Genomic DNA, 25397 nt, shown 5'->3' on the forward strand with positions numbered 1-25397 from the left:
CGCCTTTGGCCTTTCCCTCTCCCACACACGCTACTCTCTCTTTATTGCCACGCCCGCGCACGCTGCTTCTGCCGCTGCACCTCGGATGGGACACATGCCTCGACCCCCCGCCGCTACGAGTTCCGAGGAGGAGATCAAGAAGGAGGTGGCGGCCGTGGACGTCGTCGTCGCCGCACCGGACGACGATGTGGCCGCCGATCGGGAGGAGGAGGAGGAACAGAAGAAGAGGAAGCGGAGGAAGGAGAAGAAGAAGAGGAGGAGGAGGGCGCCGAGCGAGGAGGAGGAGGCCGCGCTGAGGTCCGTGCTCCGCTGGGCGCGCCGCGGCGAAGCGGGCGATGAGGAGGCGGACGGGCAGCGCCCCGCTGCGACCGGGAGGCGGCGGCCGCGCGTCGCGGTTGAGCTGCACGCGCACTCGACGTGCAGCGACGGCTCGCTCTCACCCGCGGCGCTCGTCCAGCGCGCGCACCGCAATGGGGTAAGCAGTAAGCACAGCACCGAAATGCCCGCGAACACGAACGATCTCGGTCACGCTTGCACTCGTCGTCACCGCAAATCGTCGCGTTTCCTAACGCTAATGCCCTTGTGATCAGCGCAGGTGAAAGTACTCGCGCTAACTGACCACGACACCATGGCCGGCGTCCCCGAGGCCATCGAATCTGCGAAGCAGTGCTCCATCAGGATCATACCCGGTGTCGAGATAAGCGCCATGTACTCACCAAGGTAACCAAAACATCGTACTCTCTAGTCTCTACCGCCTTGCACATACACAGTCCTGCATGTCTGATCATTGCCGTCTTGCCGATGTCGTTGATCTTAATCAGTGATGGAATAGGAGCCGAGGAACCCGTCCATATTCTCGCGTACTACGGTAGTCTGGGCCCTGCAAAACCACAAGAACTCGATAGGTTTCTCGGTAGCATCAGGGATGGCCGCTATACCCGTGCGAAGGGGATGCTGCTGAAGCTTCGGAGCCTCGACATGCCCATGGAGCTCGAAGACGTGTGCACCATTGCAGGGGATGGAGTGGCTCCAGGCCGGTTGCACGTGGCTCGCGCCATGGTAGAAGCTGGATACGTTGAGAACATTAGGCAAGCTTTTAGCAGGTACTTGTATGACGGTGGACCTGCTTATGCCACGTGAGTATCCTCCTAATTTGTCCATGATCAATGTATGTCTTTGCAACTATACTTATCAGGTGAGTAGTTTGATTTACTCGTGGTGTGGACGTGTGTTTTTTCTTCTGTTCATTTGCAGTGGCAATGAACCAGCAGGGGAGTCTGTGGTGCAATTAGTTTGTAGAAATGGGGGTGTGGCAGTTTTAGCTCATCCATGGGCACTGAAAAATCCTGTGGCTGTGATAAAGGATTTGAAGGCTGCTGGCTTGCATGGCATTGAGGTTTACAGAAGCGATGGCAAGCTATCAGGTATGAACAAAGATGCTCGTAAAAATAAACTCTTTTAATCACTCGAGTGGAACTTTGATTCGATGGAATAACCGGGGACTGTATCTTCGACAGGATTAAGTGATCTGGCAGATACATATGGTCTTCTGAAGATTGGTGGTTCAGACTACCATGGACGAGACGACAAGGATGAACCTGACGTAGGAAGTGTTGATCTTCCGGTCTTGGCTGTTTCTGGATTTCTTGATGCAGCTCAACCAATCTGGCACAATGCTACCAAGGAAATTCTGGCAAATATTACTGAAAGGGCACCTAATGGCTCAAAGGGACTCCAAAGGACTAACTCTGCAAAAGATTTATGTAACTTGCGTCTTCTTTCTTCAGACCTGGAGGTAACAGATTCTACGGAGGTTGAGGTCCTCCAAACAGAACTTTCAGATGTTGTCCTCAGTAACTGAGGACCATAAGACACATATTGAACAATGAGCAGAAATCACCATCCCTCTAGACCCTCTCCAGTCACATTGGCTGGTCTGGAGCAGTTCAATCTAAACTGCAATTCAATCTGCTCATATTCTTGGAGAGAATACAAATTGTTGCATGTGACGCCGTTTTATATTATTGGCTGGCTGGATTGGAAAAGTTTCAAACGGTAAGAGTTGATCATTTGCATATTACGTAAAATCATTTTAGGATATCTGTAACATTTCGTGCACTTTTTTTTCATCACTTCTCCAAAGTCCAAATGCTAACAAATAAAGTTGGAAGTGTTATATGGACATGGGTGCAAGCGTATATTATATCATCTACTCCCTCCGTCCCAAAAAAAGACGAACCCTGAGTTTCCGTGTCCAACGTTTGACCGTCCATCTTATTTGAAAAAAATATGAAAAAAATTAAAAAGATAAGTCACACATAAAGTATTAATCATGTTTTATCATCTAACAACAATGAAAGTACTAATTATAAAAAAATTTCATATAAGATGGACAGTCAAACGTTGGACATGGAAACTCAGGTTTGTCTTTTTTTTTGGGACGGAGGGAGTACGCACTTATTTTGCATATTTGTAGAGCTAAGATCATTTTTCAATTAATGGTTGTGTGTCTAACGGTATAGGCTGGAGATATAACCCATTTACTTATTATCTCAAACTAAAAAAAGATCGTTTTCTACTAATTGTCTGCGGATAGTTTGTTTTATCAATTTCCAGCGTTTTATGGAATATAGAGATCTGAGCTTTGAGAGCTTCCGAGTTCAAATTTCAGAAAGAATATTCTGCCGCTTAAGCGTGCCATCTTCCGTTTGTGCCAATTTTGCAGCCCATTCTGATAGATTCCATGGACCGGCCTATGTAAGCATAACAGCACGTGCATCAAATAAGGCTTGGCCACTGGGCCCTGTGAAACGCTCATGATGCGCACGATATATAGATGAATGAATTTTATACATTATAGAAATGATAGAAATGATAGATGTATATGTTTGAATAATGTGAAAATAATATGTAAATAATAATTTTACATTAATTGCATATTGAATTTTAAAAATACAATAAAGTTGTAAATAATATGTCATGTTTACATGATACTTAAAATACCCTAGATAATAAATTGCTAGTGTATGATGATGTGATACACTTGCACGTGATTTAAAAAACTCTAGATAATAATTGCTATTTAGTGATGATGTGACACACTTGCATGTGAAGCTTTAGAAATTAGTGGGCATCAACTTTATACTAAAATACTGTATGATTTTGTGTCGCGTTAGATTGGGTTGTACTTGTACTAGTCAAATTCATTACAACCCAATTCAGTTAACAAAAGAATATGAGCAGCAACTATATCCAGTTAACTGAATTCGTTTGCTAACTGAATTGGAAATGAATGTGTGTTTATTATATAATTTTAGTCCAATTATACTGTCAGTAGAAAAAAATATACAATCAATAATTAAGATGATAGTATAAATAGATATGATTGATTAAACTATAAATGATTTAGATTGATTTACTGATAGTAGAGACTAGAGAGAACTTGAAAGCGTCGAAAGCGCAAGCACGAATTTTTACTCTAGTATCTAAATCACATTAACCTTTTTACTCATTTCTAAACGTGGCATAAAATGTCAGTAGTTCACATTGCGGCGTAAAGCCCCTTTCACCCTTTTCCCCGTGAAAGAATAAAAAGGAACTGCATGGCGATCTTCTGGGGCCCAACCATGGGGACCGCCGGCGACGCGACTGTCGGTCATAAAAGGAGGAATATATCCCAAGGAGTAATAATGCTAGAGATCATCAGTTCATCACAATCACATAAGGATAAACTACTACTGTCATGGCAGGCTAACACATTATACCTGGTAATTTCAGGACATAATTCTAGAGAAGATGGGTCGTGATTGCTGGAAATATTCCAGAGAGATTGAAGGATCCCATCGCAATTCACAATTCACGGGTACGGTTGAAACACTTGAAACGTTTCTTTCTTGAGCTGTAGATGGACTTCAAGAACAGGTTCCCGGAGTGATTTGATCGATGCTGGCAAATTAACAAATGTGTGATTCTTTAAGAGTAAGAGAGATTTCAAATAGCCATTTGTAAACTTTGTTTCTTCTCCGAGAAGAATTCTTTGTTAGTTTTTGAAAACTTCGCGAGAATAAATCTTGCAAGCAAGGAAGTAGACTTCTTGCAAAACCAGCATCATTCATCTTAGCGTAATGAACTTTACAAGATCCGAAGCTTGTAAAGTGGAGATGATGTTCTCCCTTTTCTGTGCCATATTCACATATAATTTGACGCTGTAGAGATTTGTGCTCCTTTTATTTCTTGGAACAGATGCTCCTTTCAGACATGCAAATCTCAAAACAAGTACACGTGATTCATCCGCTAAGGTTTTCAATTCCAGGACATTGCTTTTAATGGATGTTAATGCATTTTTCTTTTGTGGGGGACGTGTTTGCAGTTCATTTTTTAAAACTACAAAAATAAAAAGACGCTATCTGCAGACTGATGGAAACCATGTGCGCCATCTGTGGTTTGCAGCTGAAAAGATGATACGGTACCAATCTCACCAGCCTCTTTGGAAACACATTGGCAAACGCACCCTAATGATGGATCTAACTGCCATCATGTTGCTAACTGCTCATGGACTGCAGCTTTAACAAATCGCAGAGTCAAGGAACTGAAAGCACAACTGTAGTTGCCATCGTTACGAATAGCTCCTTTATTTTACGAAATGTGGATAATTTGTTATATATTTGTCTAAAACATACTCCCTCCTTAAAAAACTTCTTGTGACGATGTTAACATAAGCCTATAACTAGATACATAACTAGAAGTTAATTTTTACGCACCGAGAAAGTATTATTATTGTTGAAAATATAGTCATATATCGTCATATTTTAATCCAAAATATTAAGACAATAATCATGACATGAACAATGTGGGGTGATCTAGTGATAAAATAAAACATAAATAGGAGCATGCTTAAGATAGAATAAGCATCATCATCATACATAGAACGCAATAGCATTGTGACTAACAGAAATATCAAAAACCGAAATAACAATAGCATTGTGACTAACAGAAATATCAAAAACCGAAATAACAGTAGAGGGTTATACCCTGTGAAAGTCTCTCCAATGGATTGTGAGGCAGAACTACCTCCATTGGTGTTATCGATCGGTGCACCAGCTCCCGGGCAGACATGGGTGATGCAGACGAACAATCGAAAACGAACAGAGGACGAGGAGCAGTCGTGCAGAAGCACTCCCCAAAAACCCGCCTACCCGGTACAGATCTCAGGCGAAGGTGTAGTTCCGGAGGCCCTGCTCGTTCCGATCTCTTGTGCGCGCAAGCGATCAGAACCGGTGAAGCAGTAGCAGCACAGGCAGCGGCGCGAGGAGGAGGAAGAACCAGTGTTTGGAAAGTAACCAACCTCGGCCCGGCCGGCCAGCTCGGCTCGGCGCGCGCGCGTGGCTTTCTGATCCCCACCTCAACCGGTAAACAGGGAGCCTCCAATAACTCCCTATTTAAGTTGAGATACTCCTCTTTTAATTCCCAGGGTGGTATTATTATCCTTAACATTTATTATGGCCCCTTGAGATTTAATAGAAAAATCGGGCCTAGCCCATTTATTCTAACAATTATTCACTAAATTATAGCTATGGACAATCTATTTGGATATTGAGATAAATTAAACATTTTGAGAAACAAACTTAATAGATAGTTTGAATGATGTGGCCAGAAAAGAGATGTATAGACAGTCCCAAAGACGGAATTGCTTGAGAAACCGTTCTTTTGATAGCATGGAGCAAATAATCGGTGAATAGGCCGAAAATAACATGTAGTCAGAGCGGTGGCTTTGCTGCACATTGTATAAAGAGGGTCTGCTCGAAATTAAGTTCACACACGCAAAGTAAGTCTGATGAAGATTAAATTCACACATACAAAAGTGAGAAAACTATTAGCGCGTGGTTAATAAAATTTTAATTATTATAAAATTGAACATGGATTTATTTGATATTTCAGAGTCAATTATATATATGAAGTTATAAAACATACTCCCTCCGGGCTAATAATACTTATCGTTTTAGATAAGGGTGAAGTCAAACTTTAGAATCTTTAATCATGAATCATTTTTAAAATATTTATCTTTTAAATATGGTGACTACATGTATAAATTAATCTTAAAAAATACTTTAATAAAATCATATATTTGTTAACACTTTTATACATATTATAGTAGAAAATAATGGTGAAAATTATTTTTTGGAGACCGTGCTCATGTTTAAAAGATAAGTATTATCAATCCGGAGGGAGTATCGTTTAGTAATTTGAAAAACGTGCAAACAGAAATAAGATAGAATCTGTATCTTAATTGTTCTGTTAATCGGAAAAGAACGGGAACTATCCATGATTGTTTTGCTATGATCCAGTCCAGTCTACCTACAAGTCACAAATTAAATCACCATGGAGACTCGGGCTCGCAGGACACAAGAGACTATCAGGAGGTAAGCGGGCAGGAGCATGTGCCTGCACGCTGCACAGTTTCTCTGAAGATCTGAAGCAGGAGTGCGTGCAGTTACTTCTACTGTTACTAGCCTACCCATTATCAGTATTCTGTCCTCGGGTAGCTGAAGTATTGAAGAGGGCAGACAGGAGCTCATGCTTTCACGGGCACAACTACGACTACACCACTACTGTCCCTTTGGGCTCTTCCTGTATGGGAGGAAGATGGTGGAGCACTAGCGAGTAGCGTGCCATGGCGCAGAAGCCGCGTTTCAGGACTCGCATCTTGGAGGTGCCAAGTCAAAAACTAGATGAACTCGCATGATAGTATGGCACTATCACCCGACCACCAACCCTGTAAAAACAATAAGAAATGCCAATGGAGATAGAGATCTACTCCTATTATGTAAAACATAATTGTTACGTGAAGCATTTCCTATTTTGGTAGTTACTTCACAATTAGGAAAATGCTATATGTACTAATCTTATTTTAATAAACTCTTACTAACATTGACATGTCATGTTGTTAGCACACCTGATTTTCTTTTAATGTCCGTGTAGTTAAGGCTTGTTTAGTTTCCTAAAAACTTTTCTCAAAAATATCACATCGAATATTTGGACACATATATTGAGTACTAAAAATAGATAAAAAGAAAAACTAATTGCACAATTGGGAGGAAAATTGCAAGACGAATCTTTTGAGCCTAATTAGTCCATGGTTAGCCATAAGTGCTATAATAATCCACATGTACTAATGACGGATTAATTAGGCTCAAAAATTCGTCTCGTGGTTTCCAGGCGAGTTATGAAATTAGTTTTTTCATTTGTGTCCGAAAACCCCTTCCGACATCCAGTCAAACGTCCAATATAACATCCAAAAATTTTCATTTCACCAACTAAACAGGGCCTAAATTAAATGGCCGTGATTATTGTTTGTGACAGTTTTTAAGAATATTTAAGAATGCAATACTGAGAGAGAGGGAAAATACTCTCTCGCCACACACATCTCACAAATTTTTGTTGTTTTCCATGCCATTTTACGGGGAAACGATTCCAAACTCTTGATTGAATATTTTCCATTTTTTGCATGTCGTTTATATATTTATAAATATATAAAAAATTTAACAAAATAGATTAATACGTGAAAGATCGTTCCACAAATATGTAGGGTAAAATTTAACTTCTAAGTAAAAAAATAAATTTAATTGTACATATACATTAACTATAGTTTTACTTGTTCTTCTCATTGCAACTTGTAAAAGTTGAATTTATTAATTTGCATGTTTGTGAAGTGATATATCACATACTATTAATCTATCATCTCATTTATTTTATTTTTATAACTATTTCAATAACTTACTACCGCATTTGTTTAATAGATGATGCCATAAACTTTAGGTTTGACCATTCGTCTTATTCATAAAAAATACATAATTATAATTTATTTTATCGTGAGTTTTTTTATCACTCAAATTACTCAGGCATGATTTACATATATTATACGTTTGAAAAAACTTTTTGAACAATACGAATGGTCACATATGTGTTTAAAAGTTAATAGCATTATATATTAAAAAACAGAATAAATATAAACAATTAGGATATCTCTTCGATAGTTTAAAATCCACTCACTTTAAGAGAAAACGATTCTAAACTCCGGAGAACCATTGATTGCGTCGGCGATCACCGCCGATCCACACACGTCCACATCGTCCATATTGAGTGCGTGATCAGGCCGCCCCGTATCGCGTCGCGTGGAGTAGAAGGGAGCTTTCCATTAGGCCCCGCGTCTTTTTGACTCGGGCGATGCTAATCACGCACGGTTAGCCAACAATTGCTTGGAGCATTGCCCATTTCTTCTCTTGTGCTGCTCTCCCTCATCACCTCATACCTTATTATAGATGGAACATGACTGCTCTTTTCTCGTATTCGAATTATACTATACTTTTCGTTTGGCATATGAACATCGGAAGGAGTTTTGCTCAGATAAGATAACCAACCATTCGCTGAACCTGAACCCTCTAGTCAAAGAGGGATCGTAGCACGTATTTTCAGCTACGTGAAGCAGAAGCACGCCAATAGCCGACAGAAATTCGCGTACGTGTAAAGCTGGTAGATAACCTGATTGGTGAGGACGAGAGCTCGCCAACTGCGGCGCGCTGGTGTGCGTGCGTGAACAAGATGGGTGCGGTGAAAAAAGGCGTCGAGGAAAACACCAAAAATTGACGTGAATCGAATGATTGGGGGCGCGGCACGCGCATCAGAATTGGATTGGATTCCAGGGGAGGGGAGGAGCTCACCTACACAAAAATGCTCGCCGTCTCGTACCACCACCCGTCCACCACTTGCCGCCATCCACCACCCAAAAAAAAAAATTCCTCCTCTTCACATCCATCCATCCAATGATCCAACGCAACCCCAATATCTGCCTCTAATCGACGCAATTACTGTACTAGTATAGGAGTTCTTAGTTAGGTTAATTTTGGAAGGACTAGTGAGTGTTTTTGTCGTTGAGCTAGCTCATTTCGGAGCTCCATTGTCCACAACTTTGTAAATTGGAGAGCTCACACAGGACTAATTAAACAAGTATATCTTAATTAACTAGTGTCTGATGGAGATTAGTTTTGCGTCGAAATGATGCAGCAGTTTTTTTAGTGCCCGATGCCTATCTTCTCGATCAGCAGCGCTCCTAGATTAATTCGAGGGATATCTTTGATTAGTGAGTTCGGTAGTGGGAGACGCTAGCATTCGTTGTATATATCTCTATATAGGCTGATGCAAGTACAGTACTTGCAGCTACTTCTATTTTGCAATTCCATGATCCAGATGCTTCTGGCAGTTCATTAGCCCCTCGTCTTGACCTTGCGTTTCCACACATAAATACAACGCTACAGCCAGAAAAATGTCACATCTCATCTTGGCTACGCATGGATCGATTAATTTACATTGATGCACACATAATCATTACTCAGAGCGAGGTTACTTGATAGCCCTGAATTGGTGACCAATAATTGTTGTTAAGTACTATATCACCTTGCTTTCGATCTCATCCACTAATCCGTGGCATGGACGAGACCACTCGATCCCGTGGTGATCGGTGGTCGTAGATCGGTCTGACTATTCGTGCGTAAACATCAAGCGCAACTTTCTTTCGTGCCACCGTAAGCCACCCGGAACGAACAATTTTTCGTCCTCCTCCTCCTGTCCTGTCCTGCAGCCGCGAGGCGATCGACGATAGATGACCCGTGCCGCGCGAACGAGCCGAGCACACCGGGCGTGCGCGGAAATGCTACGGTTTTCTTGCCAAAAACGCGGAGATCCCCGTGCGATCGTCGCGGCCCACCACCTCGCGCGCGCGCGTCGTTGCGTTTTTTTTTTGCTTCGCGGCCTCGCGAGACGCTGACCTCGCGCGGGCGCGGCCGGGAGGATCCATCGAAAACGAAGGCGTCGCGTTGCACGACGACGTACGCAGCGCTTGCCCACGTGGATCGGCATCGATCGTTTCGAGATCTCCGGCTCCAAATCGGCGGGGCATCTCCCCGTCTCGTATGCTCTCGTATTCTCATCACCGATATGCGTGTCAACGTCCAGCTCCGTGCCCACGGTTGTGTTGCTCGCGCGGGCGCTCAACTTGCACCAGATTTTTTTGTTCGCCGGGATCGATATTAGAAGGCGCTGCAACCTGTCGTGCAGGTTGTGCTTGTGTGCTTATAGTACCCTTCCTATCGGGGCAGATTACTTGGCCATTCTAATTTTCGACGATTTGAAGCTGGTCTCGATCAGCTGGTGGATAATCACAAATGCAGGAGATGGATTCTAATAGCTCAAATGGACATCTACCCATTTATTACATGTCAATTAGATAGTTATGAATTTTTTTAAAAAAAATTGATAAGATATATCAATATGTAATATATCACTCCACAGATACACAAGTTTAAATTTAACTTCTACAAGTTATAACAAATTTAATTGTAAATATACATATAGTAATTTGAGTTTTGTTTGTTATTTTTGTTACAACTTGTAGAAGTTGAATTTTAACTTGCATGTTTGTGGATTGATATATTACATATTTATCTATTTTGTTCATATTTTTTTATTTTTTTCATAACTATTTTGGATGACATGTAAATAAACGAGTAGACATACACTTAAACTGTTAAAATAGTTTCCGCCCACATGTGGTTTTATATGTACTGTGAGAATGTATCGTACGTGTTTGACTCGTGTAGGTTTGATTTGCTAGAGAAATCGCACGGTTTGGCAAAATCAAGGCGTACACATATCGTACTCCACAATCTCTCCGGATGATATAAGTGTCCCCGAAATTAAAGCTCCGAATAGGTGTGGCGTTATAATCTTCGGCAACATCTTCCCGTTTGTGCTTTAATGTGCCCAACACGCATTTGCACCCTAGCTTGCTGCTTTTTCAGTGCATAAGCAACGGATTAATTAATTCCCTGCTTCTAACGGCCTTCTCTTCAGCTTGCATCATCATGTAATTTCAGATTGAACAGGTGAAACATTACAATCAGCACACTTGTATCACGAGGATTAAACTCGAAAGTCCAAAGACAACCACGTACAGTACATACAGACGCATGAATCAGCTCATTGAAAGGTTGATTGTAACCAGCAAAGTTTGAAAAAACTATTCACCTCGCCATTTTTTCCTCCTTATGTTGCTATCCAAGAATTGATGTTTGTAAAATTTTCACCATAAGTTTTTGACCAAAATGCATTATTGAGGGGCTCCCTACTATACGATCACGTGGCTGTGTTGACCGATGGAAAACAATTTGCCAATAATAAAATCACGGCTGTACAGCGCTTGTAATTAGACCTGCAAATAATGGCGATATAATTGAGGAGGCACTAGAAATCAATAATGTCCTTTTTCATGTCTAAATCAATGGTGCCCGCTTCTCCAATACCAAGAACAGTTCAAGCTCAAATTGTTTCTACCAATTCACACCACTGTTTTTCTTGTAACGCAACAATAGCAGTTCTGGATTTTTTTCCCCCAACCCAGCGAAAGAAACAAGGTGATTTTAAAATAAGAAGAATATATTCAAGATATGGTAGTAGAGGCAAACCATCAAACTACGCAAAGTAAAGCTGAAAGAGAATGAATGAAAGAATAAGAATCCAACATATCTTAATTTACAGAGTAAATGCCAGTCATTGAATACTTTTCAAAACTGTAATGGCCTCAGATGGAGAAGGCTTTTAGCCCTTGGCGCAATCCAAAAGGCGAATTCCCCTGGACAAAGGGCAGCAAAATTTGAAGTCAATCCAGCCCACCATCAGTCCATCAACCAACTACAGGACGCCACGTAAGCAAAACACAGTGTGGCGACGTGCACACCCCTGTCCTGAGCACACGTGGGGCATCCTCACTGGCTGCAACTTGTTACCCCCGCGTGCTACCTGCCGTGGCCTGACGGCATGGGCGAAAGCTACAGCTTATTTGTACTAGTAATTCACATTTCAAAAAAAAAACCCTTTTATTTTCTTTTTGTATATTTTGTAGAGAAAGATTGGCAATGAACAGAGAGGAAGAGAGATGCTTGCCTTCGGTTGCGTTGCGTTGCTTGCACGGCCAAAGTGGCGCTATATAAAGGCCATGGTGTGAGGCCTCTTCTTCCTCAGAGAGACGCCTCAACCCCACCCCAAGAACACCAAAGCCACATCCCATCCCATCCCAGTCCACGGTGAGGTTGAGCGATCTGAAAAAAATCATCAGCGACGAGCAGCAACAGGTTTGTTCTCTGAACTTCTCTGATCTTTTTAGAAGCAGGTAACACACAAGAAAGGTCCTGTCCCAAGAAGGTACTTCTTTCGGGTTTATTAGATCGAAAGAGGAGTTCTTGTGCGTACAGGTTCTTTCTCATCCCATCAACTTCTCCTAGGAGGAACAGAGATCCAGAGAACCTTTTTTCTCTTCTGGATTCTTGCCGATTTTTAGGCTTCCTTTGCTTTTCTAAGGCCAGAAAGGGTTGTTTTGCAATACCCTTCTAGTTCATCCTCTCAAATTTTTCTTCTTTCTATTCAAAAGCTCTTTCTTTCTTTGCACCCTTTGTTTCTCTACTTTTATTGAGGAACAGGGCTGATTTTTCACTTCTTGCATCCAAAAAGCACCCCTTTTTTCTTTCCTGTTTTTAAGATTTCCATACCCTTGCCATCTTCATCTTCTACCTCCATCCAGTCCTCATGGCCGCAGCAATAGACATGTACAAGTATAACACTAGCACACACCAGATCGCATCCTCGGATCAGGAGCTCATGAAAGCGCTCGAACCTTTTATTAGGAGCGCTTCTTCTTCCTCCGCTTCCTCCCCCTGCCACCACTACTACTCTTCTTCTCCTTCCATGAGCCAAGATTCTTACATGCCCACCCCATCTTATCCCACTTCCTCTATCACAACCGCCGCCGCCACCACCACCTCGTCTTTCTCGCAGCTACCTCCGCTGTACTCTTCGCAGTATCATGCTGCTTCACCTGCGGCGTCGGCGACGAACGGGCCGATGGGGCTGACCCACCTGGGCCCAGCCCAGATCCAGCAGATCCAGGCCCAGTTCTTGGCCCAGCAGCAGCAGCAGAGGGCCCTGGCCGGCGCCTTCCTTCGGCCGCGTGGCCAGCCGATGAAGCAGTCCGGGTCGCCGCCGCGCGCGGGGCCGTTCGCGGCGGTCGCCGGGGCGGCGCAGTCGAAGCTCTACCGCGGAGTGCGGCAGCGCCACTGGGGGAAGTGGGTGGCGGAGATCCGCCTCCCGAAGAACCGGACGCGGCTGTGGCTCGGCACCTTCGACACCGCCGAGGACGCCGCGCTCGCCTACGACAAGGCCGCCTTCCGCCTCCGCGGCGACCTCGCGCGGCTCAACTTCCCCACCCTCCGCCGCGGCGGCGCCCACCTCGCCGGCCCGCTCCACGCCTCCGTCGACGCCAAGCTCACCGCCATCTGCCAGTCCCTCGCCACGAGCTCGTCCAAGAACACCCCCGCCGAGTCAGCGGCCTCCGCGGCGGAGCCGGAGTCCCCCAAGTGCTCGGCGTCGACGGAAGGGGAGGACTCGGTGTCCGCCGGCTCCCCTCCTCCGCCCACGCCGCTGTCGCCCCCGGTGCCGGAGATGGAGAAGCTGGACTTCACGGAGGCGCCATGGGACGAGTCGGAGACATTCCACCTGCGCAAGTACCCGTCCTGGGAGATCGACTGGGACTCAATCCTCTCATAAACAAGCAGAAGCAGCTACTACTAGTCTATTACTAGTACTAGTAGTAGTCTTCGTCAAGCTAGAGTCACTCAACTCAACTAGCTGTGTAATCTTCTCTGAATTCCGTGGCTTCCATGGCTCGGTGGCATTTTAGACGTCGGCCATGGCTGCTGCGAGTAGCAGTAACTAGTCAGTACTCAGTAGTAGTAAGGTCGTTGGTATTACGTCGTCGTGCAAGTGTCGTTGGTGTACTCAGTGATCTGATCTCCTGGTTGAGCTGCCGGTTGTTTTTTTCACGGCGCGGCCGGTCGAGAATTAAGCTGTAATCCCTTGTTACATGTTGGAAATTCAGTAGCTTATGTAACTATATGTACCTTTCTCACGTGCTTGTCTGATCTATATGTGTGTAGTTGTGTACTCTCGAGTTGCCTAATCAGTTGTCATGCCTTCTGATTGTGATTATTATGTCTCCGATGCTACTATGCTAGCCTGCAATTGCTTACCATCAGATACTGAGCTGTGTTAATCCACATAGAAAGGTTAAGTTTTCATTCATCTTTGAAAAAGAATTAAACTTTGATGAGCTTGTAAAGTATTCATGGCTGCGAAAAATAGATGCCCTACTAATTCATACCTCTCCCGGCTCTTCTCTCAGGCTATCAGCTGTTCAGATATTCAGAGCAGTTCAGTTTTTTTTCACTCCTGCAACAAAATGATCCGGCCGCCATCCACCGTGCATCAGGCGTAAACTGCACACAATTGATTGGAGGAGCCGGAGCCTCAGAGATGAGTTCATCGTTCGTTGGCATCCAAATTCCCAGCTCACCTCCTGAGCTGTTTCAGTTAGGATGCACACGAAAGCGCTAACATCACCGGGGCGTCACAAAAATGGCGTTTTGTTTACTACAACATGGCAATTTGCAACGGATGCATCCGGAATCTCGCCGAACCCCATGATGCAAGCGCCCGACTAGCCGAGCTTATCCTCCGAAAACGACATGCGGGTCACCCCGGGCCGGCCAGCCCTCATCTCATCCCATCGGCGTCTCTACTACGGCCTTAGCCTTACCCTTATTCGCCCCCACTACACGCATTTCTTTATTAATAATCCGGCCATCCAAGTCGATCGCCGGTGAAAGCTAAGCTAAGGAAGAGCATAAAGAGGCCGGCCGGAGGGAGGTGATGAGATGAGGCATCATATCATGATCGTCCATTCCCAACCAACCTTACCCTCTCCTCTCCTCTCTATGAACCTATTTTCATCCCTTTGTTCTCAGTAATGCCTAATTGCACATCACTTTGCGAGGGATACCAGTAATGGATTAATTAAACGGGAATGCTACGTGGCAGAAATTTGGGGATAAAATTTTAGAGATGTTGGATCATTGGAACCGCGCCAAGATTTGTGCTTGGGCTTCTTCTCCCCTGACTCCAGCGAGTTCTCCCTATTTTTCGACACCAATGACACCCCCCAATTCTGACTGGTGACCTACAGATTAGGGTTTGGAATTGGAGTTGTCACATAGATAGACCTTTAATTTAAGCTTTATTTGGTTAGTTCCACACCTACATCTTTCCAATCACTTAATCACTTTCTTGTAGGGGATTAACAAAAACAAGCCCTAGCAAAAAAAAAAAAACCTAAAAACCTATACATACTCCAAACAAATCTTTTTAACCGTTTGAAACTTTGATGTAACTATATAAGTAGTTAAAAAATTCTAGATTTACTCAGAGCATATCACGTTAGCGTTTCTAAAAGTTTTATAAGAAAAACTCTGCAAGTGTTAACTTTTCCTTCATAAAAGACAGTAGCTTTAAAAGAAAAGTCAAATCGCTTTAAATTACCTACACTTATATTATAATCACACTTTACATTTAGAAATTTACACTGTAATTAGTTTATATTGTTATTTTCTAAATGCACATAGGATTAAACATAATTATTATCTATTCCTACTTGAAAGAGAAGATAAGAAAGATAGAAGCATACTCATTTTTAAGAGAGAGAACAATGGGAAAAAGTTATTAAAATCAAATAAAAATATGGTGCTATATTTTAAGAAAAAAAATAAAATCCTTTTAGCATCAACGGCTTTGCTTTCATAGGGGAGCAACTGCAGCGGCCAGCGGCCAGAGGCCACTCGTACATAGCTCCAGCCAAATCCTCCCTGTTTATAACAACTAAGCACACCTGTTAATTACTCAGCACCTTTATTCTCCCTTGAGCATCAGAAGAATGCGGCAAGGAACACGCAAAAAACGCACGATACGATTCTATCTGATTAGGATCGACAATAAATCTCAATTACTAGCGAGACTAGTTCTAATGTAATATTCTTCTTTTGGCGTTGCCGTTTGGTGTGTAGAGCAGGAGGAGGAGATGGGACAAGAGTTAAGATATGGGCTGGATTTGATGAGAGGGAAAAAAGTGGACGGGCATATGATGCGTTCATATCAGCGGAATCTGTAGCTCGCAGTAGCAGTAGTAGATTACTGCTACCTCTGTTTCAAAATATTTAGCACCGTTGACTTTTTAGCACATGTTTAACCGTTTGTCTTATTCAAAAACTTTTATAAAATATGTAAAATTATATATCTACATAAAAATATATTTAACAACGAATCAAATGATAGAAAAAAATTAATAATTACTTAAATTTTTTTAATAAGACGAACGGTTAAACATGTGCTAAAAAGTCAACGGTATCAAACATTTTGAAACGGAGGGAGTAGAAGTTAAGGGTCGGTTTAGAAACCTTATGTTGGCTGTAATTTCTCATAAAATCTCCTTATGTAAGAAGCTCTCCAAATAATTTAGACTTTTATTAAGATTTTAAAAAATTATAGTTATAGAATTAAGAGGTTTTCGAGCTTCTTCAAATTTTTAACAGCTACTCCAGTTCTCAGAATCTATTCGCGAACAGGACGTAGGGCTCGTCAAAGTCGCGGAAAGCGCCATCACCACGCACCATTGCGGATCTGCCGTGCTGCTGCCTGCCCAACTCTCATTATTTGGCTGGCTCACTCTCGCTCTCGCCCTCTCCGTCCACTCTGGATTCGTAGAGCGATGGAATCCGCCAGCCTGCGAATGGAGACAGAGCATGCTAGCTACTCGTTTCCTCCTTTTTCAGTCAAACTGGTTCTAGAAGTGCATTAGAGCAGGTCATTAGTTTCTCGGCAAGTTGGGGGCGTGAATGCGACATGGTAATTACTTGCTCCGATAGTCCGATCCTACTCCTACCTGCTGATGTCGTAGTAGTATCTGTGTGGTGGTAATTTAACTTAAACGTACTGAGTGACTGATGAACTGACCTACAGGGCAGGGTGAAAGTTTGGAACTTTAGCTGTTGTCCTACATTTTTAAGCCCAGTGGCATCTGATGATTGACGCCTCCGTTCTGGAACTTAGCTAGTAGTAAAGTCTGATTAGGTTTAACTACCATGCACGCGTGCCACACATACTACTCCTGATAGCCTGATCGTCCCTTTCCTGCCTGGCTCTGGCGTGACATTTGGCCTATACCCATTGTACACGGCCGGTAAAACTCTCCTAGAGTGGCAGCCGTTTTCCTGGTCGGAAAGACCCGCGTGTACAAAAAAGCGAGTCTTTACGATGGAAATTACGCGCCTTCTCCGTGCCCGTGAGGCCAGGCCACACACACGAGATACACAAGCAGCAGGAGCACGACTGCACGAGTGTTTGCTACTGATGCCTGAACTGAAGTAGCCCATAAATCAAGCCTGGATACATAGGCCAGGCCAGACTATTCCGAACACTTTAGGCTCGCGGACCCGGCTGTTTCTCCCACTCGAGTCCACCAGCAGCTTGCCCCGATGCCCTGTGCTGCGTGGCCGGCCGCGCGCGGGCCGCGGGGGCCGGTGGGCTGAGCTGCATAGTGGGGTACGTTTGCACGTCGCCGGATTCTCTCGAGCAGGCCGCGAGACGAGCGGCCTGACGGTGGGAGAAGCCAGCGATTCGCGTACAATCGCTTGGGCCGAACAGCCGGGAGTATGGGGCGTTCTCGACCTGCGGTGGCCTCGCCAGCCCAAGATGAAGAATCCGGGTAGGCCTCAGTGTAGCTGGACCCGATTGACAGGCTGCGTGGAATCGCATCGTAAGCCATCTTGGTTCTTGCATGATCAAGCGTATTCCGTCCGGCCTGCCAAGCATAAATTCCATAGGTCTCTCTTTCTCCACTCCTGAATCCACGATACGGTGGGCTGCAACTTAAAGCCATGATGTCATACGATCAGTACACAAAACAGGGATGATACGATAGAAGAAAAAACTAACTACGAAGTACTCTAGAGCATATAAATAATACTGTAGTCAACACGGGACTTGCACGAAGTGATTCCGGAAGAACTAACGAAGATACAGCTCGCCAATAACTCCGTACAGTGATCAGACCCTCCACGCATAGCAAGTTGCGCCTGCGACATTCGCGGTGAGGTTGTAGCCTGTGTTTAGTTCACACCAAAATTAAAAGTTTGGTTGAAATTAAAATGATATGATGGAAAAGTTGAAAGTTCATATTTATAGGAAAGTTTTGATGTGATAGAAAAGTTAAAAGTTTAAAGAATTATTTTGAAACTAAATACGGCCGTAGTCAAGAATTATAGCCCGCGTCTGGTCTTCTTTCCAATGGAAAGCTGCACCTGCAAGAACCTGACAGGAGAAGCCGACCCCCAATATAGGAGTACTAGTAAATGGCAGGGGCAATCGATCAGGTTCGGACAAGCCACTGGCTGCCTAGCCGGCCGACCCGGCCCGCTTTTGACGAGCCCGCGCATGTGAGTTTCCCGGCACGAGTGACGGCACGAGGCCTGCAGGCTCGCTGCCAACTGTAGTGTACTGTACATGTGCAATACGGGGGCACTTAGAAATGTTTGACACCGTTGATTTTTTAACCCATGTTTAACCGTTCGTCTTATTAAAAATTTTTGTGAAATATATAAAATTATATGCTTACATAAAAATATATTTAACAATAAATCAAATGATAGGAAAAGAATTAATAATTACTTAAATTTTTTAAATAAAACGAATGGTCAAACATATGCTAAAAAGTTAACGGTGTTAAACATTCCAAAACGGATGGAGTATATTCTACATGCTCCTATACTATATGCCCATGAAATGACGAAATGGAATCTCGCACATCCTGCGTGCTGTTTCTAGATTCCAGCGGCTCGAGCTCTGATCCTCTCGTCCAAGCAGAATCCGGTCAAAGTCTAGATTCTCTCATCCCCGACTACGTGCGTGCCCCACGCAAAGCAGCATATATCTATTGCTTAGCTTAGCTAACCCCTGCATGCAAAGACCAAGCCAGTAGGAAATCCACCCAGCCGTATGTGCCATGCATGTGAGGCCGCATGCTGGGGTTGTGAGAGAGAGATTATTGGTTGGCGATTCACTCGAGCAAGCAAGGTAAGCTAAGCTAGCTAGCGACCAATCTCCTGCCGTTCTTTGCTATAAAATGACTCGAGGAAAAGAAGGGAACCTTTTGGGCCACGTGAAATCGAAAGCTGTTGCACATCCCATCGTTGCCGTGCGCGATGCCTGTTGCTTTATGGTGTCCCCCGGTCCATTTGTTCTTTTATAACTCGACAGGGTTACTGGGATAGGAGTAGCTAGCATGCAAGTATGCAAACTCTTACAAGTACGCAATTATAGAGACCACTAGATCATGCACTATTATGGGTTTACTGATTGGTGCCTGGCTGCCAATGGCTCTCCCCTTCCTCTCGATCTCCACGGCCGAAAGCTGATTGCAGCATCTTTCTTCGAAGATAAGTATATACTGTACTGCATTAGCAGCATACGGATTACGTTACTTTTCCACAATACTATGCCTCTTTCCAGTACTACAGCTATTCAACCTGCAGGCAGCTGAGGGATTCTCTCTGCATTGTTAATATAAACTTTCTATTCTCTATTGCACCGATTTACATGCTATATTACTGTTAAGTTTGTCTAGAAATGGCAAAGTGGCTATTATATATGTATGTTGATAGTTAAAATATATATACATGTGGCGCGGCAGTCCTAGTCAAGTTTCTCTCTAAAAGCAAATGCGTGTGTGGATATATATTGCCACTACTGTTGGAATACTCGTATTATTGGTTATGGATGCGTACTTCCTCCTCCAATTTCCATCACGCCGCACGTAGAAATTCTCCATGATCGGAACTGCACAGTGCATAGCATGTAAGGGCTAGTGACTGTTTCAGATTAAAAGAACGGAATAGTACGGTAGTATGCACATCACCATCATTTGAGCGAGGCACCAATTAATGTTTCAGTCAAAATAATAGTAGAAGAGGTAGGATAACATGGTCAAAAGGCATGTAACTATCAATTTTGACTGTCATGAGTTGCTCCAAAATTCATGCAAGCAAGAAACTTTATCACAAGTCCCCCATTCTTCGTGCACGCATATATTACTTGCTTCGTTTCAAAATAAACCAATCTAGAATATCACACGGGTTACATACGAATATATTGTACTAGATAATATCACATCCAATTCTAAATTAATTTATTCTGGGATGAAGGAAGAACATATTTAGTCCATACCTATGACCGCTACTATCAACCCCCAACCCCAACCCCCTCCCCCACACGCACACGCACTCCTTGGTCCCTCATTTGATCTTCCAACACTCCACCACGACATCACCTTCGTAATTAAACATGTTGTACTGTGGTACATATATGCCCCCGCCATCAATTGAATGCACCCTTTATACTTATCCATAAAGTTGTTTTTAGCACTGCCAGTCTGGCACTATAGGATGGATAATAACCTGATAATAATACTAGAAAATCAGTGCGCCTATTGGCATGCTTGCTAGTTAGCCCATAATGTGTGTGTAAAAATTGAACTTCAGTAAAGCGTCATTGGTTTTTGTCATTCGTTTTTGCTGCATTTGCAATAGATATATTATCATTCTAAAACTTTTTTAACATGGTAGAACCGTATTTCTATCACTCAATAATACATAATAAAATAGACATTGATTTTTTTAGTATTGTTATTTTTGTGGCTCTTGATTTCATAAATAAATCTTATATTAAAACAGTTCATGTATTGCATAATGCACTCTCAGTAACTACGTGTAGCGCCCGTTCCGTCGTGGCGTCTAGCGGGAAAATTATCTCTTAAAAACCCTAATTGCGAAATTTGCTTCCTTGCTTGTTGTCTAGCGTCCGTGCCATCTCAAGATCTCAAATCCCCGATCTATCGTCGAGTTCAATTCCGAATCCAAATCCCTCCAAATCAAATTCCTCCGCAAAAGTCTATTTTACCTCCCCCGGGTTCGATGGGCCGAATTTCTCTCGGCCCATCTCCCCCTCCCTCCCGGCGCTCTCTCTCTCTCTCTCTCTCTCTCCCTCCCTCCGCTCCGCCCGCGCGCCGCCCGCGCGTGCGCGAGAGCCGCGCCGTCTGCGCCGTCCGCGTCGCCCGGCCCCGCTGCCCTGCCGCGCAGCCGCTCGGCCCCGCAGCCAGCGCGCGTGCCCGAGCCGCGCCGCTCAATCCGCCGCGCCGCCCGTTGTTTCCCGCGCGCGCGTGCCGTGGTGGCCGACCGCCTGGTCGCCGCCGTCGTCAGCGCCTGTCGCTCGTGTCGTCGCGCCGCTCCAAACCGTCCCGCCGTCATCGCCGTCGTCATCGCCTCGGCCCCGCCTCTCCGCGCGCAAGCCGCCAAGGGACGGAGGCAGAGCCCTCCTCTCTCTGCCGCGACGCCCCCGCTCCCCTCCTCCATTTCCCCAAAGAGGCAAGGGGCGAGCTCCCTTTTCTCTCCCTCTTTTTCTCCTTTTTCCTCCCGCCGGCGTCATCCTCCTCCCTCCGCCCTGTCGCCGATTTGGACGCGAGCGCCGAGCGCCAGCTCGCGCCTTGACCGCCCTAAGCCGGTTCCCAAACCGACATTGCCATCCTATAAACCCCAGCCTCCCCTTTCCCTTCCTCTCCCATTCGCCTCCGCGCCATTGCCGCCGCCCCCGTGCTCTGTTCGTTGTCGCCGTTCGTCGTTGCGCGTGTCGGAGGAGCCGGCATGAGCAAGGACGCGGAAGGGGACTCCGGGCGCGCCCTCTCCTTCCTCTTCCCCGGCCCGAGGCCGGGGAGATTACTCCCGCGCCGTCGGCCTCTCGTCACTGCGCCCCGCCGCACGGTAGTGCCTCCCTCCATTTTTCCTCCTCGCTCCATCTCTCCCCCTTAGTTTTCTAGTGGACGATGGTTTAATGGCTTTATGCACGCATATATTGCTGTAGCTGGGGGTCACCACCATCCCTCCTTATCCGCCCGAAACACTTAGAAGGAAGAGTGAGTTTCTATTCTAAGTGTACGGGTGGAAAAGTGCCATTCGAACAGAAAAATGGTAAAATGCTATGCGAGTTGGAAACACTATTCAAGCAATTTCTTATTACTAAGCCAGATCTGTTTTGAGTATTGTCTAAGCCAATGACAGGTAAACTATCAGTCACTAGGTGAACAGGAAAAGGTGGTCGAATGGTCGAGATGGAAAAGACTACTTGCCAAGGAGAAGACTCTCTACCATGAAAAAGGCTCGTTCTCATGGAGAAGACAGTTCGAGCAATAAAGATGCCACGAGAAGATTTCCGGGGACCACTCAACCACTCCATCCAGCTGGCACCAAAAGACTATAAAAACCTTCGAGATGTACTAAATTGCCCTTGGAATTGCTAACATGTTAAGGGCACAATTGTAACTTTACATAGGCCCAATGAGGGCATAAGTGTAATCTCATATGTACAAGTTACAAACTATATAAAGCAGCCAAAACCTGTAGCGAGACAGGACATATTGGAATATAAAAAATCCTATTGATCAAAGGGCGTGCATTTTGATGTTCGGGTTTATTTCTTAGGATAGGCGGGAAAAGAGTGTTTTTCCGTCTATCCCCAATCTTATCCGTGACGTTGGGTCACGACATATATATATAACACTACGTTACCGCTATGACGAGAGCGAGGAGAGGACCTATCAATGGCTGTAGCTTACGACGACCATGCATGTGTGCACCCCACATTGTTGTCCAGCGCAACAAAATTTTTCAAATGTAAAAATATATTTTTTGCAAGGAAATGTAAAGAGATTTTGTACCACTTCCCTCGACTTGTCCTGTTTCAATAATCAAACAATTCTATTTGGTCAGATGATCAGCAGCTGGGTAATGATTTTTTTAATACTTTCTCTATTTGAAAATATAAATAAGATTAGTTGATTCAAGGGAGTTTCAGTAGAGAGTGCACTAGGTCACAGTGAACTTTGCTAGTTTTTTTTTCTACTTCCTTCATTTTAGATCACTTGTTATTCTAACAAATCTCAAATATAAATAAGGAAATGTGACAATTTATATATTACCTTCTTAGGTACTAGCTATTAACTATGATCAACAATTGTGTGTGACTGAGTTGATGAAGGATAGGAAAATCACCTCTAAAAACTCTTTGGAATTTAGAGTAAAAAAAGTTTTGGAATTAATGTGAGAATGACAAGTATTTAACAAAATGAATGCTACAATGATAAAATAACTTATAATAGATGGAGTAATCTCATAGTGTAGGTAATTATGAACTGTATAAAATATTGGTCTGTCTTAACCTTGGACACATCAAGTCCAATTTGCTGCTCTTCCCTACTTTATTTGATCTGAAACATTATAGATTTGTTATGGCTGTTAAGGAAACGAGGCGGCAATTTGAGGTGATTTATTAGTGACAAAAGGCACTTTGCAAAAACAAACAAAGAAAAAGGCAAAAGGAAGAGAGGAAGAAAAGGATGCATACTTAGGAGGGACGCGGAAAGCGGTCTCGATCTTTTTATGCGACGATGTTTTGCCATCTCTTAGCTTTTCTTTTATTCCCCTTTCTTCTTCCCATTTAGCGCGCACTAACAATCCCGATAGCGACGGCCCAGAAAATCTAAGCTTTAAAGTGCCAAGTGCGCAGATAAATTTTCTTTCCATCTCAACTGCGCATAATCCCTGATCAAGTGATCATTTAATGATATCTCTAACCATTTTGGGCAAAATCGACCTACCTATCCCCATCTTTCCGACCCATGAACACGTTACTCAATTCACTACGATGTGTTGTTTGCAGGTAGCTAGCTAAGCACACACGGAGATATGATATAGTAGTGTAGAAGTAGTTTGTTTTAAGTTGGTTTCTATCTTCTGGTTGTTATTGTTGCCAGCACTACCGGCATAGTTGGTAATGTTTTTTTGTTTCTTCTTTTAACCAAGCGTATCAGAGAAAATAATTTACAGCAGAAAGCTTGAGGAGATGCTGTCCAATGAAAAGTTAGTATGCCCCAACTTGTGTTTTTTAAAATTGTTGTTTCAGTTGACCATCTTTCTTGTTAGTGTACTGCTGCAGCACTTGGCTGGAACAGCAGTAATCAGTACGTGCATCTTGAAATCGGAGATATTTGACAGTTGCTAATTAACGTGGGAGAAACTGAAACTGTACCTTGAATATCAGACGACACTGAAGAATATTAGTATGAGGGGAAGCTGAGGCACGCAAATAAGATCAACAGCCAAAACTTTTTCAGGTGTACTGTCCAGAAATTGCAACCAAATGAGGCCCTTTAATTTCTCTCGAACGGACTTGAAACCAAATGTCCAACAACCAGAAAAAGGTCTGGGACTACTCTGTGTTTCGTCCTATTGGTAGAATAGCAGAACAGCAATGCAAGAGTAGTTCTGCTCATGATAGCCATCAATTATCGGAACAGAATTAACTACTCCAAACTACAGTGCCCTGTACAAAATTCTATGCATGATACACTCTCCATTCTTTTTGGAAAGATGTCCAGGTTCAGTGAATTTAGTGTCCTTGGTAGTGCCCAAGCACTGTTCCATTCTGCAGTACTGACATTGTGTAGCATAAGGTGGTATTAGAGTAAGGTTGTCTCAGCTCACAGCTGGAATTTTACGATTAACCTAAAAGGTTACAGTTTTACAATCATAAACCTTTCAAGGTTCACGCTTAACGTTTGGTCGATGTGCAGTTCGATCTTTACTTAGCGTGGTTGGTTTGATACCTTATTTTAAGCCCTTGTGGGGTCTTTTGGCCTTTTGGCCTTTTGGCCGGCGCTCTGATAGTCACATCACATGTTTTTAGTTAACGAAGTAGATGACTCATCAATTATTCATTAGCTCCATCTTGGTAATATCTTAAAAGGAAAGGTTAATGTAGTGGTAAAATTTAGATAAAATTTGCAAAATGCCATCGTGGAGATTTTTATGATGGTTCTAAGCATATTGTCCATAAGGAAAAATATGAAGGCAGTTTCAGTCCTCCAGGGGTCAAGATTAAGGTTTTAATTTTTAGGAATATTGAGGTTATAAGATGTTGCGTTTCGTATTTCTTCAGGTTTGAATTTTACACAAATTATTGATACGGAGTTTACTTAATTAACATGATAAATTAATATTTTCAGAAGCAAACGTCATAAATAGCTTAGAACCATTGTGATCTAAACAATATAGTGGAAGCCTTTTACAAGTGTAGAGCAAATAATCTGTGATAATAACAAATCTGAAAAGAAAATTCTAAAAATAACATGGCCAAATAGATTTTGAAATAAATTATTTCCCTGCGGAAACCCTTTACTCCTAGTTAGTTCTTTTCGAAAGACGAGCAAAATGCCCATACTATACTATGGATAAAGAAAATATATAATAATATATCACAGACATATTTACTTATTTGAATATATGATATTCACTCGATTAAAA

The 25397-nt window shown here is 43.4% G+C and overlaps 2 protein-coding genes across 3 annotated transcripts; both read left to right on the forward strand.

Annotated features, from left to right (window-relative positions):
* On the forward strand, positions 1-4292 carry LOC107276601 (uncharacterized). Of its 2 annotated transcripts, XR_003240544.2 has the most exons (6): positions 1-475; positions 596-720; positions 822-1136; positions 1255-1424; positions 1518-2055; positions 3778-4292. XR_003240544.2 is itself a non-coding variant. In XM_026022909.2 (5 exons), the coding sequence occupies exons 1-5, from the start codon at positions 86-88 to the stop codon at positions 1859-1861; spliced, it is 1344 nt and encodes a 447-aa protein (XP_025878694.1). In that variant the 5' UTR covers positions 1-85; the 3' UTR covers positions 1862-2184. The 2 variants fall into 2 exon arrangements, 1 of the variants encoding a protein (XP_025878694.1); XM_026022909.2 differs by lacking the exon at positions 3778-4292 and having other exon boundaries at positions 1518-2184.
* A 7778-nt stretch (positions 4293-12070) lies between these two features.
* LOC4330752 (ethylene-responsive transcription factor RAP2-4) lies at positions 12071-14011 on the forward strand. Its single transcript, XM_015770385.3, has one exon. It carries the CDS (start codon positions 12634-12636, stop codon positions 13648-13650), a length of 1017 nt encoding a protein of 338 aa, XP_015625871.1. The 5' UTR covers positions 12071-12633; the 3' UTR covers positions 13651-14011.
* Positions 14012-25397: the final 11386 nt, after the last annotated feature.

The sequence above is a fragment of the Oryza sativa genome, chromosome 2 (genome assembly GCF_034140825.1).
Source record: "Oryza sativa Japonica Group chromosome 2, ASM3414082v1".
NCBI classification, from domain to species: domain Eukaryota; kingdom Viridiplantae; phylum Streptophyta; class Magnoliopsida; order Poales; family Poaceae; genus Oryza; species Oryza sativa.

Excerpts from the sequence above, each read along its gene's own strand:
- LOC107276601 (XM_026022909.2), top strand. The coding sequence starts at position 86 with ATGGGACACATGCCTCGACCCCCCGCCGCTACGAGTTCCGAGGAGGAG. Across the intron at positions 476-595 it reads AGCGCGCGCACCGCAATGGG|GTGAAAGTACTCGCGCTAAC; the intron begins GTAAGCAGTAAG and ends TGATCAGCGCAG. Across the intron at positions 721-821 it reads AGCGCCATGTACTCACCAAG|TGATGGAATAGGAGCCGAGG; the intron begins GTAACCAAAACA and ends GATCTTAATCAG.
- LOC4330752 (XM_015770385.3), top strand. The coding sequence starts at position 12,634 with ATGGCCGCAGCAATAGACATGTACAAGTATAACACTAGCACACACCAG.